At 49.0% G+C, this 18,301-nt stretch overlaps 7 protein-coding genes across 8 annotated transcripts; 3 read left to right on the top strand and 4 right to left on the bottom strand.

Moving 5' to 3' along the window:
• Window positions 1-154: 154 nt before the first annotated feature.
• On the bottom strand, window positions 155-3,264 carry E1B28_011459 (uncharacterized protein). Its single transcript, XM_043156493.1, has 8 exons — window positions 2,897-3,264; window positions 1,740-2,764; window positions 1,588-1,659; window positions 1,248-1,528; window positions 1,112-1,190; window positions 936-1,055; window positions 692-882; window positions 155-638 (listed from the first exon to the last, which is right to left on the bottom strand). Exons 3-8 carry the CDS (start codon window positions 1,646-1,648, stop codon window positions 312-314), a joined length of 1,059 nt encoding a protein of 352 aa, XP_043006280.1. The 5' UTR covers window positions 1,649-1,659; window positions 1,740-2,764; window positions 2,897-3,264; the 3' UTR covers window positions 155-311.
• On the bottom strand, window positions 3,265-5,219 carry E1B28_011460 (uncharacterized protein). The gene is made up of 5 exons (XM_043156494.1): window positions 4,487-5,219; window positions 4,301-4,428; window positions 4,168-4,239; window positions 3,722-4,116; window positions 3,265-3,668 (listed from the first exon to the last, which is right to left on the bottom strand). Exons 1-5 carry the CDS (start codon window positions 5,115-5,117, stop codon window positions 3,425-3,427), a joined length of 1,470 nt encoding a protein of 489 aa, XP_043006281.1. The 5' UTR covers window positions 5,118-5,219; the 3' UTR covers window positions 3,265-3,424.
• Window positions 5,220-5,275: 56 nt separating this feature from the next.
• E1B28_011461 (uncharacterized protein) lies at window positions 5,276-6,514 on the top strand (the record flags this gene model as incomplete). The annotated part of the gene is made up of 3 exons (XM_043156495.1): window positions 5,276-5,559; window positions 5,612-6,065; window positions 6,116-6,514. 3 exons carry the CDS (start codon window positions 5,276-5,278, stop codon window positions 6,512-6,514), a joined length of 1,137 nt encoding a protein of 378 aa, XP_043006282.1.
• A 150-nt stretch (window positions 6,515-6,664) lies between these two features.
• E1B28_011462 (uncharacterized protein) lies at window positions 6,665-7,671 on the bottom strand (the record flags this gene model as incomplete). Its single annotated transcript, XM_043156496.1, has 4 exons — window positions 6,665-6,805; window positions 6,864-6,968; window positions 7,021-7,551; window positions 7,609-7,671. 4 exons carry the CDS (start codon window positions 7,669-7,671, stop codon window positions 6,665-6,667), a joined length of 840 nt encoding a protein of 279 aa, XP_043006283.1.
• Window positions 7,672-7,747: 76 nt separating this feature from the next.
• E1B28_011463 (uncharacterized protein) lies at window positions 7,748-10,510 on the top strand (the record flags this gene model as incomplete). Its single annotated transcript, XM_043156497.1, has 9 exons — window positions 7,748-7,924; window positions 7,977-7,994; window positions 8,052-8,125; window positions 8,176-8,259; window positions 8,319-8,612; window positions 8,669-8,774; window positions 8,841-8,964; window positions 9,030-10,453; window positions 10,508-10,510. The coding sequence occupies 9 exons, from the start codon at window positions 7,748-7,750 to the stop codon at window positions 10,508-10,510; spliced, it is 2,304 nt and encodes a 767-aa protein (XP_043006284.1).
• A 757-nt stretch (window positions 10,511-11,267) lies between these two features.
• On the top strand, window positions 11,268-11,759 carry E1B28_011464 (uncharacterized protein; the record flags this gene model as incomplete). The annotated part of the gene is made up of 1 exon (XM_043156498.1): window positions 11,268-11,759. The coding sequence occupies one exon, from the start codon at window positions 11,268-11,270 to the stop codon at window positions 11,757-11,759; it is 492 nt and encodes a 163-aa protein (XP_043006285.1).
• A 332-nt stretch (window positions 11,760-12,091) lies between these two features.
• Window positions 12,092-15,618, bottom strand: E1B28_011465 (uncharacterized protein). 2 transcript variants are annotated; one of them, XM_043156500.1, is made up of 4 exons: window positions 15,455-15,618; window positions 14,801-15,400; window positions 12,809-14,750; window positions 12,092-12,752 (listed from the first exon to the last, which is right to left on the bottom strand). In XM_043156500.1, the coding sequence occupies exons 1-4, from the start codon at window positions 15,554-15,556 to the stop codon at window positions 12,742-12,744; spliced, it is 2,655 nt and encodes an 884-aa protein (XP_043006287.1). In that variant the 5' UTR covers window positions 15,557-15,618; the 3' UTR covers window positions 12,092-12,741. The 2 variants fall into 2 exon arrangements, with proteins under 2 accessions (XP_043006287.1, XP_043006286.1); XM_043156499.1 differs by having other exon boundaries at window positions 12,092-14,750; window positions 15,455-15,572.
• Window positions 15,619-18,301: the final 2,683 nt, after the last annotated feature.

Consider the following 18,301-nt stretch of genomic DNA (forward strand, 5'->3'; position numbering starts at 1 on the left):
GCAATCACGATGATCGATCTACCGTACCACGAAGAGATTTCATAAAGCAAATCACCTTCTTCCGCTCGCGCGCAAACGCAAACGGTTCAAAACGGTTCGTCTCCTGGTGTGGCTAGGTATTCTCATCCGTGCTTCTCCCGCGACGCCTGAGTTTGGAATTATACGAATTGCCAACACATCCATAGAATTTATGATTTTACCCGTCAACTACAAAAAGGCAGCACCATACCATAAATACGGATCTAAGAAGATACACAGTTACACAGTTGCATTTCGTACTAGAAAGAGCCCAACCAAGTGAAGATTAAACGTTAAACCTTGGAACCGGTTTCGGCCCTATCGTCAAATGAGTTCAGTTCAACATCGTAAACTGTATCGTGATGCCTTGTGGTGGTGCCGTGAACATAGACCTCCACAGTATTAGCATTTCCTGTGCTCTTGGTTTCCCCCGACAGATTTGTTCTTGTGGCCATATCCACCGTGCTCGGGTCCGTGGCATCCGTGGCTCTCGTGGATTTCTTTGCAAAACGAAACGAAAGTGTTGGAGGGTGGTTCGAAGTGTAGAACGTATCGTCGTGGCGCGCATGGGCGACCCGAAGAATCACGGTGGAGAAGATGATCCCTGTGAGCGGTGTAGCCTGCGTCGGGTTTTTAGTAACAGGACGAGCAGAAACGAATCTGTTCACATTACCATTTCAGATATAAGTTCAAGACCTTGAGAGCTCAATCCTATCGCCATGACGTAGGCGAATAGATAGGCAACATTGAGAGCACCAGATTCTAAGATGATACGAATGACAGGCGTAAGACTGGATTCGCTTTCCTTCGTAACCATATCTTGAAGCCTCTTGTTAACTGACCAAATTCGGTACGCGAGTAAAGCTGTTCTAAATGTCAGCTATATACCGCAGGGTGTGCATGCAATGACTTCTCACAGGTAGCGACAGCATTTGCCACGAGACTGAGTGCAAACAGCATCTTCAGCCAAGTAGACTCCTGGAGCACGGTCTGGTTAGGCAGATTGCTGTAAGCCCACATCAGATAGCAACCCGACCCTGGGTTTTCGTCAAAAGATAGCTTGATAAATGGGAAACATGGGGGTACAACTCACCGAAACTCAGGAATGAGATGCTAGCGGGGAGGATTATGACCCAGATATTCCTTCCCCAAACCACCCAGCACCGGTAGTTCTACATATTGTATATTGATGCTCAGCACGCCATATCAAAGATAGCGGATTTGCTTACCACGAACGAGTCACCGATAAGTAACGATACAATGAGAATCATGTGCTTCGCCGTGAACAAGGGTTGGGTAACGTCCTGTAGGTAGGCGATGCGTGCAGATCGAGGATCATGGTGAATGAACGCGACGGAGATATTTGCACAATCCACAATGAAACGTGCCGTAGCGAGTAGAATCAGCAAGAAACCAGCAACAACCATGGGCCAGCTAAGCGTGGTCTTGCGACGACGTCTTCGACGCCAAAGATCACGAGTGCAAACAGTGAAAAGGGACAGAAATATGCCTAGAGAAGATGTCAATCTGAATGAACTCGAAGCAGAACAGACCGAAATGCGCTTTTACCATACAGAGCACCCTCTGCAGCCAGGCCGGATAGCTCAGCGGTATCTATGAGCATAGGCATTGTGACGGACTCTGTGAAAGGAACTGGACGTAAGCTCCCAGGACATGTTGATACCTGAGGTATACATATATAAATTAATATTAATGCTGACCTGCAGATCCGACGTAGAAACTGGCTCCCGGCACGCGTGTTTCAACGGTTCACCATGGATATCAATAGACTAGCCAATCCCGAGAGGCATTCACACGATCGCGTTGGTAAGAGTCCGTAATCAGTCAATCGACGGACAGCGAAGAAACAAAAGCCAAGTCTTTCCAGTATTGTGCAGAACTTCACAGCAGGAACGGAATACTGAGCGCTGAATCCCAGCTGCGACATGATACCAACTATCAAAAAGCCTTTACTGACCGCTCAGCGCTGGGTTCCCCCAAAAAACGGAAATGGATTCCCATCTCCCGTTGGCTTTCCCTCCACCGAAGTTTTGATTGACGTTTCTGCGGTATGCCCTCGACATCAATGGGGGTTCAGTCCGGACAAACAGTTCCAGAACTCCACGGAAGCATGTGTTTCATAACGCCACCCGTTGACAACGTATATGTCAGCGTAAGAAGGAGGGGGTAAAACTCCGGATACGGGAGATGGGGGATAGCCTATACCATTACGACGGAAAGGGTGATCTACCCGCGAAGCTGATCTGCAAATCGTCGCATGTGGACCATTCGGTGTCCTAAGTGTACTTGTCGCGGAAGAGTCTTTACCATTTGGAACGAGCAGAGTGGCTTGGTTCATCGCAAATGTGTGGCTTCGAGGCTGATCACAGACCGACGTCAACGTCTAAACAGTCACAGGCTGGTCAATGTCAGTGAGCCGTGGATAATCGTCAGAAGTTTGGCGCTAATGAGTCATATACCGCTTCCACATCGTCCCTGTAAAACCAACTTAGGTGTCGTCCCCATTTATCCGTTTTCGCTTCTAGGAATAAAAACTGCTCTGGCAGATCGAGGACTGATCGCGAAGATGGGCGCTATTCATGGAACAGACCCATGTGCTCACTCGCGGATGAAACAGCGCCAGGGGAAACAGCTCCTGAAGCCAACTGTTTAGGTGGATAGAGGGGGGAGGAGCTTGAAACACGGGTTCTCATGTTTCGAGTCTAGGCAGTGGGCGTCGAGTCTGCTGCCAGGATGAAACACTTCAGCTTAGAAGGCGCAATTTGGGGTCGAGAACCCGAATAAAGGCGAGGAGAAAGATAAAATTTAGTGTAACTGCAGCGACACCGAGGGGAAAGGTAATCGTTTTGAAACTCACCCTTCACGTAAGCCCTCTTAATAAAAGTTCATCGTTACTTCCGATCCCATAATGAGCTTGAAGTCATTGCGAGAGGAGGCGGACGAACGGGTGGGGGCGATGCGGGAAGTCGAGTGTGGAGATGGTGGCAGTGAATTTTACCCTTCGAGCATCCGCAGCTCTCTTTAAAAATTCACCGTCACTCCCGATCCCATACTATCACCAATCAGCTAACGACGAATAACCCTTTTGAAGTCTTGCGTTCTTTGAAGCTTCCGAAACACGGTATCGAGTTCTAATGGATGAGTTTGAGGAAGGAATGAAAACGACCCGAAAAAGATGTGGTGCGACTAGCCTGAGAGTAAGCGCTCAAGTGCTCAAAGTCCAACATTGTGTATCATCAAATTTCTTGTCGCGACAGACTTGGTGTTCAAAAGAGTAAGAAAAATAGGACCATTACAAAATTAATCGCGATGCTGCGCAGGTATCGAAATCTCATAAGTATGTACTAATAATACCACAATTTACACGTCCATCTCAAGGACACAACTAAACAAGCGGCTCAATGCCAAAGCCCTTCTTCCACACCTTCTTGGGATCATATTTCGCCTTCACCTTCCGCAGTCTCGGTAAATTGGACCCAAACACATCCTCAGGCTTTTCATCACCCTGACAGAGTGTGACCCACCATCCCAAATCTCTACCAGAAAGCTCAGCATTCTTCTCTCGCACGAACGATACAATGGAAGTCGCAAACTCTCGGGCTGATTCCACGGAGGCGTCAGTCTTGGACCTTGTCAATGTCAGAACCGAGAATTCCATCAAAGTTAAAAGCGGTTGCCCTACCTCCCTTGAACAGCCATCCAATAGCTGGGCTCACGATGCGGATGTGCAGTCTCATCCGATCGAACCTCCGCAAACTTATTTGGGCTTGTCAAATCGAACAGAACCGCAGATGCCCGAACGTCATCGTTAGCCTCGGTGAACGCTAGCCATTTATCGTAGACAGCGAGTAGGAGTTCGGGGGAGAAGTCGGAGATGAGGGTTCCGCGGATAACAAGGGATTTAGGTAAAGTTTGCAGTGTAGCGTCTGCTGCATGCGAGACTGTGAACATGTCTGGGACCAATTCAACCTTGTCGAGGATAGGCTTTACAGCGCCCTTTCTGAACGGCGCGAGGGCCTTTTGAGTTTGTGTACCGTCATGATCATGCAGGACCGTGGGTAGGATGACGACGGTTGGCTATCGAATGTCCTGATTTATTGTGAGATACGACGACAGCTAGTGATTTACCTTGAAATGGGGCGCAGGGCGAGAGAAGGTCATGGTGAACCTTTCTGCAGAGGTTTGCTTCCTCTTCCAATCCTTTATGACAGTCTATCAGCTATACGAATTCCAGACAGGCTGCTTTCAAAGAGATATTGACCGTGATGATCCTCAACACCTGTGGGAGTTCTGAACCAGGATATGCAATTATCCCAGAACCAAATGGTCCAGCTGATGGATGTACTTTGAATGTAAATTCGACAGCAATGCCAAACTGTCCACCTCCTCCTGTTCGGTAAGAGAAATGGTCGGTGAACACACACAGAAAATGAGAACAAGTACGCACCGCGAATAGCCCAGAACAGATCGGGTTCTTCATCTCGACTGGCCCTCACGATACGACCATTAGCCAAAACCACAGTAGCACTCAGCAAATTATCGATGGCCAGACCATGCTCGCCACTCAGTGGACCGTGGCCTCCTCCGAGAGTATACCCTCCGACACCGACAAACCACAGCGGAGATCCGACTACGTCGACATTTGCTCGACCGGTGACCTCGTAGACATCACCCCATGAAGCACCCCCCTGGACGGTAAGAGACTGATTGTCTGGGGCGAGAGTGACCTTGTTGAGCTTGCAGAGATCGATGACAACACCACCTTTCGAGCTGTTCCACGTAGACGAGTGAGCACCTCCACCCTTGACGGCGATCTCGAGAGGTGGAGACAGCGAAGTAGCACATGCGATGATGAGAGGGATGTCTTCGTACACGGCAGGCTGGACGATGTATTTGGCAGGAAGAACTGAGAGGTCAGAGTTGCGACGCAAGGCGGTAGTGTAGGTATAGCCAGAATTAGAAGTGAGAATTGGACCTTGAATGGCGAGATTCTCCATGGTGGTTATTGAAAGGCACTCGGCAGGATGGCATGAAAGTTGAGTTAGAGATGCGATATGTGTTATCTTATCAGCCGGCATCCCGTCATCAATGACGAGTGACGATCCATCGCTCAGTTCATAAACGATCTGATGAATTCGAGAGTCAACTAGACATTCCGTTCCTGGGTGCGAGTGGTTATAAGTTGTTGAGTATTGTTTGGCTTTTCCAACTTGGACTCAACTTGCATCAACCAACAATGCTGAGTCTCGCCGCATTCGAATGGCCTCTCCAGTTCTGCGCGTTCGTCACAATCACATCGTACATTGCATCCATCATCACTAGCAATGTCTCCCAAGTCGACCGTCTCTGGAACTTTCTTCCCCCAATCTATACCGCCTATTTTGCTCTACTTCCCCTATGGCCATCCACTCCTCTTTTCCCTCTGTTCCCCTTCGTTCCCAAAGAGCTCAGCGCTGTTGCAAAGGATTACAGTCCTCGCGCCGTCATGATGCTCAGCCTCGTTCTTCTTTGGATGTGTCGGTGAGCCCTTGAGTAGCCTTCCTGAATCTCGACCCTGACACGGTCGTCATAGCCTAGGCTACAACACTTACCGACGTGGTCTCTTCAATCTTCATGATGAAGACTACCGTTGGGCCGTTTTGAGAACCCAGATGTCTCCTTTTTTGTTCCAGGTTCTCAACCTCGTCTTCATCTCCGGTATCCAAAACGTGCTACTCCTTCTCCTCGGCATCCCATCCTATATCGCCGTGTGTCAACCTCACACCGAACTCACGACTTCAGATTACCTCTGTGGGGGGATATCGCTCGCGCTTTTGACTTTCGAGTTCATCGCAGACAATCAACAATACTCCTACCATTCGTTCAAGCACGCCTATCTCGGTAAATCTACCAAATACGATGAAGCAAACCAATGGCCTGGTGCCAGACTCAAATGGACCTCTGAGGATGCACAGAGAGGTTTCGTTACAAAGGGGCTTTGGGCATATTCTCGCCATCCCAACTTTGCCTGTGAACAGTCTTTCTGGGTACGTTTCTGTTTTTGATTCGCAACTATTATCTAATGATTCATATCTAGTGGGCAATCACACTTGTGCCAGTCATTGCCCCAGTTCCCCCCTTCCTTCCTCATCACACATTCCCTCAAATATGGGCTTTCCTGACTAACCCTTTGGCTCGGGACCTCATCAAATCAAACCCCTCGCTGTTCAAAGTCTTCTTAGCGCCCTTCTCTCCCTTGTTACCCGCCGTATCTTATTCTCTACTCTTCCTGTCGTCCACACCGTACACGGAAAACATCTCTTTATCCAAGTACCCGGTTGCGTACGCTGCCTATAAGGAAAGAGTTGGAATGTTCAGCCCACTGGTTACATTTGAGAAGGGTTTGTGGTTGAAGTTGACCCAGGGGGATGAGAAGAAGAGGCAGTTGGATGGATTAGTTTACGGAACCGCGAAGGGAAAGGCCAAAGCCGAGTAGAAGTGGAAACTTGATATTTTTTCTCTCTTTATTGTCTCTGTATTTAGAACAAGCGCTGTATGTTGGTCAATCTAATAGCCTTGGGACGTCTGAAAGATAAGCGGGCGTCGTGAACCCTCGCAGCGGATGACCGTTTCTGCTTCGGAAGCATTAAACCCCAGCGACCTCTCCTTCGGGCTCCCGATGGCGGTTCAATATCAGCTGCACAAAATCATAGCCAACCACTTGATCTGGTGCAGATGGCACATACGAAGTCCTACGTGGATGGTATGCTATTGTTGCGGCCTTGATCTGCATGGACGTATTCATGGGCCTGTTGTGATAGAACGCACGGCCAAAGAAAGCATACCAATATATCGGACGTGAGTCCAGTAACTGGAGATGCACTACTTCGAAAGCGATGGTAGCGATATGGAGTGTTATCGAGCGAAGTGACGATATGATCATCATAATGCTAGACCTTCAAACTCGAACTGGTTATGATAAAGCTAGATTCGACAACTCACATGTAGGTCTTCATCATACGGCCAGTCTTCTGTCCCTTTATCAACAAGAGGTTCCTTCAACTGGATGAGAACCGTAGGATCGAGTATCGCTTCCAATGGATACGTGAAAATCCTTGACACTTCTCCCTCTGACGGCTGGAGCGTGTCTAATATCGCTGGATCCTCAAGAAATGCAACGACGGGGGTGACGATGAGCTTGTGTAGCGAAAGAACAGGCTCAAGTGTACATAATATCCGGATCGAGTTTGTCGTACCAACAGTCTTCGAATTCTGCACCGAATGAGAATATCGGCGATAGTATTCCTCGGGTATCGGGAGTCCAACTTCCTCGTTTGCTTCCCTCAAAGCAGTATAAATCAGATCTCCATCTTCATCTTCCTTCCTGCCACCTGGAAGAGCAGTTTGCCCAGGGTGGGTGCGGAGAGATTTGGAACGGGTAGTGAGAAGAACGCGGAGGTGGCCGCCGTCTGATTCTGGATGTGGATGGTGGTGTAGAAGGACGAGGACTGCTGCCAGTCGCGGACTTGGGTGCTAATGGATGAAGCCAACGTGTAGCTTGATTTTCGAGATATGCATCGTAAAACCGACCTTGAGTTCGAGAGAGCTGAAGCCATGAGCACTGAGAAGCTCGATTGGGGTCGATTGGGTCATTCTGGAAAACTTACCGGCCTGGGTTGAGTCGAGCGCGGGAAATTTCCTTGCGTTGTTCCGGACACTCCTGACCCCGATGCCTCTACTGGGTACAGTGCTCCCTGAACAGCTCGAACCGGCCTATTTCAAGTCCCTCGAAGAACTAGACGAGTGGTCTTCATCCCCACATTCCACCTACGACACTGTACTTCCATACAAGCCCCGCTCATTGACAGTTTCATCACAAACTTCCGAGTTGCATGGCAAACTCTTGGTGACAATTCTGAGGCTTCTACTTTGTTCTTAGAGATCTGATGCTTTGAAAGGTATGCCACGACTATAAAGTCAGTATCTAAGTTTCTGATTGTTAACAATCGCGTCTGATCAAAGGATGTGCTCAGGGAGGCTACACAGAAAGCCCTCATTCCTTCGCCTACACGTTTAATTTTTGGTCTCTCTGCGATACATTCGTTTAGTAAGTACGAGATCTTATTCATCAAATTGAAGGGGTTTCATCCTATATAGCTTTTCACACTATCGTGTCACGATACCCCCACCAGGATGGATTTCAGCTGCTCACAGACAGGGAGTTAAGATGCTAGGAACCTTGTGCGTTTACAAATGGTCCCCGGGAACACGTCACTCTGATCTCATCCTTCTACTACTAGAATCTTTGAGGGTGATGGCGAACAAGATTGCTTGAGACTATTGGTTGGAAGGTTACCGAAATCCAAGACTGGCCCCGCAGCACGGACCTCAACGTCGACATCCTTACCCTTATCTCCCCACTACGCACGATTACTTGCCGACCTCGCTAAAAAAAGAGGATTCGACGGATATCTGCTCAATTTTGAATGTCCCCTTCGCGGTGGGATAGAGCAGACCAGAGCACTGGCGGCTTGGATAACTATACTTAGGCGTGAGCTGGTTGAAGGGGTGGGCAAGTACGCAGAGGTCGTGTGGTATGTATAGTTTGTTTTTGTTTTCCAAAAGGTGGCAGTTGCTGAGGTTGTTCCAGGTACGATAGTGTGGTGATTACGGGTCAACTCGCCTGGCAAGATCGACTGAACAACTATAACCTACCATTCTTCCTCTCTTCATCCTCAATCTTTACAAATTATACTGTACGTAGGCTGGCCACTTCAGCCCCGAACTTGAAATCGATATTGACCTTTTTTTTGCAACATAAGTGGAGAAACAACTACCCCTCTCTTACGGCGCAATATTTTCTGACTTTAGATCCTTCTCTCGTGTCGAACGAGTCAAATGTGCAGGTTTCTACCAAGAGCTTGCAAGATATATACGTTGGCATCGGTACGTCGAACTCCGTATCCCGCTTCTAAGGCAGAAGTCCTTCTGACAAAGTTCCATCTCAATAGACATCTGGGGACGCGGGTCGCACGGAAACGGAGGTTTCGGCGCCTACAAAGCTCTTTCGCACATCGAGCCTAGCTCACTTGGCCTTAGCGTCGCCATCTTTGGACAGGCCTGGTCATGGGAGAGCGAGCAAGACAAACCTAGTTTTACTTGGGAGTCTTGGTGGGATTACGACCGTAAGCTCTGGGCCGGAGTTATAGACGACAATGAGACTGTACAAATCCCCGACTGTCCGATGAAGAAAGGGGAAGAAGCGTGCACTCATGGAGCGTTTGTTCCTTTTAAGGAATTTTTCAAAGCCCAGCCACCTCCCAATGTTGACCATATACCATTTCACACTACGTTTTGTCCTGGTGCAGGTAGGAAGTGGTTTGTGAATGGCAAGGAGGTATTTGTGCAAGCCGGCGGTGGAGGGTGGACTGATGTGGATAAACAGACTAGTCTGGGTGATCTGGTGTGGCCGAAACCTGAGATCACTTGGGATGCGCAGGCAGATCCTCCGGAGGGAGTATCTCTCCCGAGTGTCCTCGCAAAGGTGGACATGCGTGATGCGTGGAACGGTGGAAGTTCGTTGCGAATGGTCATGAGCGACCCTGGTTCGCAGTCTGAAAATGCAGTATTCCGCTGTGTGAGGGTTCCTATCCAGTCGTTGACGGTCACAGCGAACATGGAGTACGAAGCCACCGCTATTTACAAGGTCGATAAGGAACTTTCCTTCGATGTTGACGCTAGTCTCTCGGTGAAGGCTCTTTCCTCTAAATCCACGTTTCAAATTACTCCCACTTCCGAGAACGATAGTCACGTCGGCAACGGCTGGATGAAATTGGCGATTCAGTTCACTCTATTAGATGCCGATGCGCCTTCCGAAGGGATGCTTATTTCCCTGGGATTCACCCTCGCCATTGTAACTGAGGATCCCAGTCAGCCTTTCGAATTGCCTATCCTTCTCGGCCAGCTCAACGTACATCCGTCTTACCCGATAAATATACCGAAGCATACGCCGATGATTCTATGGGTAGATTTCAGCCGATCCACCTCTGAACTTTCTGGTATAATATCCTACGAAACTGCAACTTCACTTCCCCTTCCTGTCCAACCTTCCATCGCATCTTCCGAAGACCCTGTACCTGCCTGGGTGACCCAACCCACTTCAATGCAGTGGTTCACTAGGTTGATGTATGCTAATATCTACGCACAATGGTTTGACCCTCTTGTGTCTACTCCACTTCCAAGCGACGCAGTTTGGATCGGAACGACAAAATACGGATTGGGCGGAAGAAAAAATGTGTTCGATGTTCAGCGGGAGAACCTACCCCCTTCTGTGCAAGGGCATGGAAGGAAGGGAAGAGTCAGGGTTTATGTACAGGGTGTATCGGAAACTGGCGAGGTTATGAAGTGGGAGCAGTGTGCATATGTGGATATCGAGGTTTGATCGGTTGTACATACTATTCATTTCAAATCTCAACCAGGTTGTTTACAGTGATATTATTATCAGGAAATTAAATCCTTCATTGGACCCCGTAGGATGCCGAAGGACCTGTGTTCGTGTGGTGAACAGCCTAACAGGGGTAAGGTCCCTCACGTAGCAACCCCACAACCCCACAACCCCTACCACAACGGCATCGCCACTAGCTGTTGCGTTGAGTTGCTGTCTGCACTGATGGTTGTATGCCCCTGAAGGTGGCAATCGAGTGCGGTTGAAGACAGAGTACCAAGACGAAAAGAATTATCGGGAAAAACCTTGATAACACATAGCACTACTTCATGGATGGTAAGTTTCAACAACTGGAATCGTCAAATGATCTGCAAGCCTCCCTCAGGTCCAAGTAAACCTTTCTTGAAGGCAATCTTTGTGACCCACGGAATCATCAAGAGAAGTAGGAGAACGATCAGGAGCGATTTGGTTCCGTGTCCGTGATAGTTTATAACATCTCAAGTCGACTAACATACACCACAGTTACCAGCTATCCCCACCTATTTGCGACTGGTCGCTCTTCGACTTTCGACTCACCGTCGTTTCTCAACTCCACCGCAATCCAACTCATGAGACGGTGAATCATTTCATTTCATCTTCACTCCTTGTTTAGCTCCTATCAATTCTCCCGCACGTATTTAAACGTTGATTCATCGAACATCGAGTCTTAGGCCAGCTCCCCCTGAGTCGACTTCCCTCACTACTCCTACCAACCACTTACCTCAACCTTCTACGATCCGGATCCTCCCGTCACAATCTTTTAACAATGTCATTCTTTCTATCGTTGGGTGACGAATCACCACTAGACTCTCCCGCCGCGAGCCTCGGCTCATGCTTTCCTCCTACTACCCCTACCCCGGAAAGCTTTCCAGACTTCTTTCCCAAAGAAATAATTTCCTCCCCTAACTTCTTCCCAAATTCCACTAATAAAGACAGTCATACCCGTACCAAACCGAACCTCTTCTCGCACATCACACGTCAGGCACCAACTTCCTCATCCACCACAGGTACAGGTTCTGACTCGTCCATCGTCCGGAGCACGAAATCAAACGCGTCGATCGCGTCCTCCTCCTCTTCCTCTTCCTCCTTTTCTACGTCAAGGCCTTCAGGCGCAGTTGTCCCTCGCCCACCACGTCAAGTACAAAAGAAACAGAAAACAACTTCGTTCGGCGATCGTCGTGGATACGGGTTTTCCATTGACCTCGCTGGCTCGGACAAGGTATTTGGTAACCATTCCGGACGCGACGTCCGCTTTTGAGATGATGCCGTTTTCTCTCTGATTGACGGCGGTGAAGGTGAAGGTGAAGGTGAAGGTATGGATGGCATATTCGTCTGAGGCGAATTTTGGGGTTGGAGGTGTTTTGTTTTCTCTCTCGAGGGTAGATCCCTGTGATACTGGGCGACCGGTTTCGCCTGGTTGTGCAAGCCTGGCGCTCCAGGATGTTACATGTATAACATTTTACTCAGTTGTATCTTCTTATTTATTATCCGCATCTCATCTAATAGATACGAGTCCACCCAAGTTTGCATGCATTTTAAGTGCTCATCCACTTTTGAATAATCAACAGTGAGGGGTAGATTCTGCACAAATTTTGCAGAGTTCAAAAACTCCTATTTCGACAATTGTGCACCTCAAGATCACGTACTAACTACATTCAAGAGATAATTTAGATATTACTAGAGCGAGGACAACAAGATGACAACACGGGCGAAACAGATTGAGGAAAATAGATAGAAATAAGGACAAGGCAGACAAGAAAAAAACGATAGCGATATTAAATGAGGGTCACAGATAGACAATTCAACGGCGACCTCTTGTCCTTACATTTCCGCTCGCCGCCTTGGTGCGCAAAGATGGGAAGTACTCTAGATTGTCCTCCTCTTGATCGTTGTCTTCATATTCCTGTTGACGCTGCCCATCATCCTCTTCTTCTTCCTGTCCTCTCTCGGCAGCGCCTTCAACATAAACATATCCATCACCCATATGAATGGGGGCTCCACCGGCTCCCCCATGAGCCAAGAATCCCTTCCGCTTGCTCGACCCAACGGCAGCCAATGTGCTCTGCCGAACTTCCTTGGCTGAGGGAGGCTGAGGGCCACTGTCTTCATAATAGTAGTCGACTTCGTCCGATCGCCTAGCATCAACAACATCCCTCAACTCCTGGTCCAGAGTACGCCTCCTCAAACTATCTGAAGGGTCTTTGGTAGCGGAGGTGGATGTAGAAGAAGAGTAATTTCCTCTAGACACCGACTGAGTCTTGGAAGTTATGACTACACTCGCAGATGTGGACGCAAGAAGTTTCTTGCCTGATCCTCCTTTACCGTTCTTCTTGGCGACCGGTATCCTCGAGGGTAAAGACCGTATGGAATCGCGAGATAAATCCAATCGTGAGTGAGACTCGGACTGAGACTGTGAATGTGAAAGAGACAGAGATTCGGCTGAAGTATCGCCAGCTAACGAGAGCGGATCTTCGGATGTATCATCATCTTCCTGCTTGATGTAGTCAGCATCTGTCTCGCGACTGCTACTCTTTCCTCGTTCCCCTTCACTATCGCCACGAACCGAGGCCGTTCGCTTAACATGAGGTGTTGGGGGTCTGGAGCGCGACTTGGACTCTGATTGTGCACGAGGAGCCCCAGAACCATGATCGGATCCGTGTCCATCGTGTAAGGGAACAGCTACTACAAGGTCACTTGCATATTGTCCCCTGGCTTGAGGTCGCCCTCGCCCACTCGCGGGAGGTCTAGGTCGTTGGGAGGATGGCGTCACGGGCATCGGAGAAACAGGGAGACGTTTTGCAAAGGCAGCCGACACTGAGGTGGACGAGTTCTTGGACTTTGTCGATTGGGTCTGGGTCTGGCTTGCGGCGGGGGTTGAAAATCGAAGGGGTGCGTGTGATGGCAGAGACCGTAAATGAGTAGGAGACGAGGGTGAAGTTGAAGACTCGCCCGATGTGGAAGGGTGCTGGAGAGAAAGTCGAAGTCGTTTTTCATTCCTACGACCTCCATATCTCATGTTCTCATTCACTACCTCTTCCATGTCGACATCAATATCGTGTATTTCTCGGCGCCGTCTGCCAATGCCATTGCCAGTACCCAATGTTTCAGGAGAATCCGACACCACAACATGAGGTACGGGTACACCATGGTTGTAACCATCTTCTTCACCGTCGTCGAGTTCATCGCCATCAATGCTCGTACTACCCTCTGGCAAGTCTGAACATAGAGAAGGCGTCTCGTTAGGAGGAGGAGGAGGATATGGCGCAGGGAAGACAGCAGATGGTGCCCATGCCCTACTTGGACCGCTTGTCCCAGAGGGAAGAGTGTAGATTTGGTATGTGGAGGAATTTGGTTCACGCTCGGATTGGGCGGATAACGACGATGTGCGTCTGACAGAAGTGGAAGGAGATTTGGATCGTGGTGGCAATAACGGTGGTGAGGAGGTTGAGAGTGCACCTTGACGAGGAAGAGAGAGCGATAAAGCGGTTTCATTCGCCGTAGGATTGGAACTTGATTGTATCACTTGCTGGCTCTGAGATTCGATAGAGGGTGTTCGAGAAGAGCAAGAATTCGTTGAGACTGATGCCGTCGACGCAAAACTCGAATTATGAGACCGGGATGAGGGTTCTGGATGGATGCTGGTCGAGCGATGTGTAAATTCTGAATCTTCACCTCTTTTTCTCTTTTTCCCCGTAGAGCCGTCGCTAGACAGCTCTGTTATCTTCCCCTTCGACCTACTAATGCCGTGAAGTATATGGTTTGTATCTCTCTGCCAACTAGAATTATCAGCATTGTCACTGGCGCCAGAATCACGACGTGCTGTTGAAGAGGATAGGGAGAAGGAGAATTCGCCCCGCTCTCCGTCTCCATCTCTTAAGGAAGAAGACGTCGAACGATCTTCCTTACCAGGAATACCGACTTTCCGCAGTCTAACGGTCTTCATTTCCTTAAGGAAGTCGGCCATCTTGTCTGGTTGTAACCCAACGGTCGGTTTTCCTGTCCTTCTTCCTCCAGACACGCCCAAGGAATAAGCTGGGTTGATGGGAGCTTCTGTAGGTGTACCAGCGTGTTTGAGGGAGGCACGAGCACTCGCAAAAAGTACCTGTGGATGGGTGGTAGGTGTGGTAGGAGCACGGATGAAAACTCCCATAGGTGGAGGCGGTGGAGGCGGGGGCGGGGGCGGTTGATGTGAAGGATTTGAGGTGGTCGGAGGCATAGTATACAAAAGTGAAGTAGGACGCTTCGATAACTAAAGGATATCAGCGACAATGACCCGGCAATAGATTCCGAAGAGCACACCTCTTCTCGTAGTTTCCTAACCTCCTCTTCGAGCATCTTGATACGATCCTTGTCCCGTTCTCGTTCCTCGTCAGTTACTTTATCTCTGTCTCTCTCCAACCTATCTTGCTCTTCTCTCAGCTCTCGTTCTTTTCCACGCATCCAGTCATTTATGGCCGCCTCATCTCTCGCTCTCTCCTTTCCTTTCCTTGAGGGGGGTACTGGAGGAGGAGGCATTGCTAGAGCGTCCTCGTCGACATCACTAAACCGTTCCTCCTCCAAAACTTCCACCGCCCTCTGCTTTCCTTTACCTCTGGGACTGGAGGACGGAAGTGAAGAAGCAGCATCATAAAAACAAGTTGATGCTGGAGAACTGTATCGCGTTGCATAAGGATCTTGGTGGAGAGGTCTCGCGCGTTTCGAAGGCCCTGGATAATCTTCCTCGGCATCGCGGAAGTCGCCATTTAGTGTCGGGGCCATTGATGGTGATCGCGGAAATAGAGAGCCGGGCATCGTGACTTTCGACGACAAGGAAACATTCTGAATAGATTTACGCTTCTCTTCCTTCTTGGCGCGTTTCTTGTGTCTCTGCCGTTGTTGTTGGTGATTATGGCCAGTGTTCTGAGAATTGCGAAGAAATCAGACCATTTTCCTGAGAGAATAGACAGAACATACGACAGAAATTACACCGCCAGTGGCATTTGTGACAAAGGAACCTACTTCGCGTGAAATCAAACTGAAAACGCCTGAAAACAGGCCTTGCGATGGCTCTCCCATCAAATATGAGAACAACAGAGCGATTGAAAACCAAACAATCAACCAAACAGTAATTCAACGCGTGGACCGCCACTGGCACATGCGCCGGAATGTCCCTCCTCTTCAAGCATCTCCGAGTCCACCAGATATTCGGCGCAAACACAGACGTTGGCAAGACTCTTTTGACTACTGCTCTAGCAAAGGCTTCTGCCGCTCAGGAAAAACCTGTTTATTACTTAAAACCTATCAGTACAGGCTCACTTCATGATTCAGATCACAAGTCCGTCTTCCGAGTCTTCCGATTCTCGACATTCATGTCAGTTCGCCCAATCACAGGCACATTGAGCGATATACGAAAGGTTATCCCGGAAGCCGTGTCACAACAAAGTGCTTATATCGATATTCTGAGCCTGTTAGTCCACATCTAGCAGCGAGGTTGGCAGGGGACGAGAAGGTTAGGCTCCCGAGAGTTTTTATGGTCTGGGCAGACATTGACATGTTTTGAAGGTTCCCTCTGATGAGACCTTTGTCAGTTCAGTAGCTGAACATATCCGGCGATGCGCTTCCGAAACCTCGGAACTCTCACATATGTACGTTGAAACTGCAGGAGGTGAGAAGCAGTGAGTTGCTTGTGAATGAAAGGATGGATTTACTTCATATTCCGGTTTACAGGTATTCATAGTCCGACACTGTCTGGAACCACGCAAGTCGATGCTTATCGTCCTCTATTTCTTCCTACGATATTGGTTGGCGACTCAAAATTGGGTGGAATATCATCCACGATCTGCGCGTACGAATCACTCCTCTTACGAGGATACATCATCGACGGCATCTTGTTATTTCGAGACGAATACTATCGGAACTGGGAGTACCTTAAAGAGTATTTTGCCGACCGAGACGTGTTCGTGTCCACAGTCGATGGTCCACCGGACAAATCCAATAATCCAGTAAAAAATTTTGAAATCACCGATCGGTATTACAATCACTTGGTCCACAGTTCCGCAGAGAACGGTAATGGTATCAGTGGAATACTAGCTCACCTCGACACCCGTCATCGCCAACGTATAGAAGAGCTCGACTCCATGTCGCAACGCACTCTTAATTCCATCTGGTGGCCGTTCGTTCAACATGGTCTCTATAACACAGAGAAAGACGTCATGGTCATTGACAGCGCCTATTCCGACTATTTCAGTATTAAATCACCCAACAACGACCAAACGTCTCTACTTCAACCCCAGTTTGACGGATCTGCATCTTGGTGGACGCAGACGTTCGGACACTTCCATCCGTCACTCACACTCGCTGCAGCTCGAGCAGCCGGACGTTATGGACATGTCATGTTTCCCCGTGCCACACATCTTCCCGCATTGCGCCTCGCAGAATACCTCGTACAAGAAGGACCTGGGAAAGGATGGGCATCTCGGGCGTTCTTCTCTGACGACGGTGCGACGGGCATGGAAGTAGCATTGAAAATGGCGATACGTACTTATTCCAGTCGTACTGCCCTCAGCAATGAGGAGAAGAAATCGCTTGGCGTATTGGGTTTGAAAGGAAGCTACCATGGTGATACAATTGGCGCTATGGATGCGTGCGAGGATGCAGGTGTGTATACATGCGAATGGCATAACGCAAAAGGTTATTGGCTCGAACCTCCCTCTGTCTCTATTCAGAATGGTCAGCCCGTAATCACGATCCCTTCTGGTTTATCCTCTCCGAATTCTGGCGAGGAGACCGTACAAGCCGAATCCCTCTCATGGATCTATGATGTCAAATCTCGTCTAGTATCCCCACAAGCAGACATGTACAAAGGCTTCATTCGCCGAGTCTTAGAACACCTTCCCCAGAAATCAAAGCTAGCCGCCCTTGTTCTTGAGCCTCTCCTGTTGGGAGCTGGTGGGATGATATTCGTCGATCCTCTTTTTCAACGCGTACTTGTAGATGTCGCTAAATCTGAACCTTATAATCTCCCTGTCATCTTTGACGAAGTCTTCGTCGGACTTCACCGAATTGGTGTCGAGACTACAACCTCCCTCCTTGGAGTATACCCCGATATCTCTGTAAATGCCAAGATCCTCACCGGTGGTCTCGTGCCTCTTGCGGTTACACTTGCAAGAGAGTCTGTCTTCAAGGCATTCTCAAGCGAGAAGAAGGAGGAAGCGCTGTTACACGGGCACTCATACACGGCGCATGTGGTGGGCTGTGAGGTGGCAAATGAGACGTTACGTACCATCAAGAAGGTGGTCGAAGGAAAGCAATGGAAGGAAGCGAAGCAAAAATGGGGTTGTGTGGATCAAGGTGAAAGTAATCAATCTGGAGCGGGAGGGAGTCGAGTGTTTAGTTTGTGGGATCCTGATTTTGTGGATGATGTGTCGAGAAATGCTAAGGTGAAAGAGGTCATGACGCTGGGAACCGTCCTTGCTATTCGATTGGCGGACGGAAACGACGCAGGTCTGTGTTTGAGATTTTTCTGTTACTGCGCGCCCACTCACTCCCCGATACAGGTTACACTTCGCATAGTGCAGAGGCTGTATTCAAAAACCTCGTTCTTCCCCACGCGTTGTCAGAAAACGCGCTTTCCGCAGCTCCTGGTGGTGCACCTTTTGGTATGCACTTCAGAACGTTGGGGAACGTCGCGTACTTCATGAGCAGTCTGAACACTTCACCAGAAACGTTCCGCTCTCTGGAAGACAGAATCCGGAGGATATTACGATAACATACATATATCCATGAACACTAGACAGTCGATGAAAATGAATATTTATTGTG

The sequence above is a fragment of the Marasmius oreades genome, chromosome 7, assembly GCF_018924745.1.
Source record: "Marasmius oreades isolate 03SP1 chromosome 7, whole genome shotgun sequence".
Classification (NCBI taxonomy): Eukaryota; Fungi; Basidiomycota; class Agaricomycetes; order Agaricales; family Marasmiaceae; genus Marasmius; species Marasmius oreades.

Coding starts and splice junctions, on each gene's coding strand:
- E1B28_011459 (XM_043156493.1), bottom strand. CDS start 1,648: ATGCCTATGCTCATAGATACCGCTGAGCTATCCGGCCTGGCTGCAGAG. Junction 1,056..1,111: donor CATCTCATTCCTGAGTTTCG/GTGAGTTGTACC, acceptor ACGAAAACCCAG/GGTCGGGTTGCTATCTGATG. Junction 883..935: donor GGCAAATGCTGTCGCTACCT/GTGAGAAGTCAT, acceptor CATTTAGAACAG/CTTTACTCGCGTACCGAATT.
- E1B28_011465 (XM_043156499.1), bottom strand. CDS start 15,556: ATGGGAGAGCCATCGCAAGGCCTGTTTTCAGGCGTTTTCAGTTTGATT. Junction 15,401..15,454: donor CTGGCGGTGTAATTTCTGTC/GTATGTTCTGTC, acceptor CGCAATTCTCAG/AACACTGGCCATAATCACCA. Junction 14,751..14,800: donor TTAGGAAACTACGAGAAGAG/GTGTGCTCTTCG, acceptor GATATCCTTTAG/TTATCGAAGCGTCCTACTTC.
- E1B28_011460 (XM_043156494.1), bottom strand. CDS start 5,117: ATGCCGGCTGATAAGATAACACATATCGCATCTCTAACTCAACTTTCA. Junction 4,429..4,486: donor TCTGTTCTGGGCTATTCGCG/GTGCGTACTTGT, acceptor CTTACCGAACAG/GAGGAGGTGGACAGTTTGGC. Junction 4,240..4,300: donor AGGTGTTGAGGATCATCACG/GTCAATATCTCT, acceptor ACTGTCATAAAG/GATTGGAAGAGGAAGCAAAC.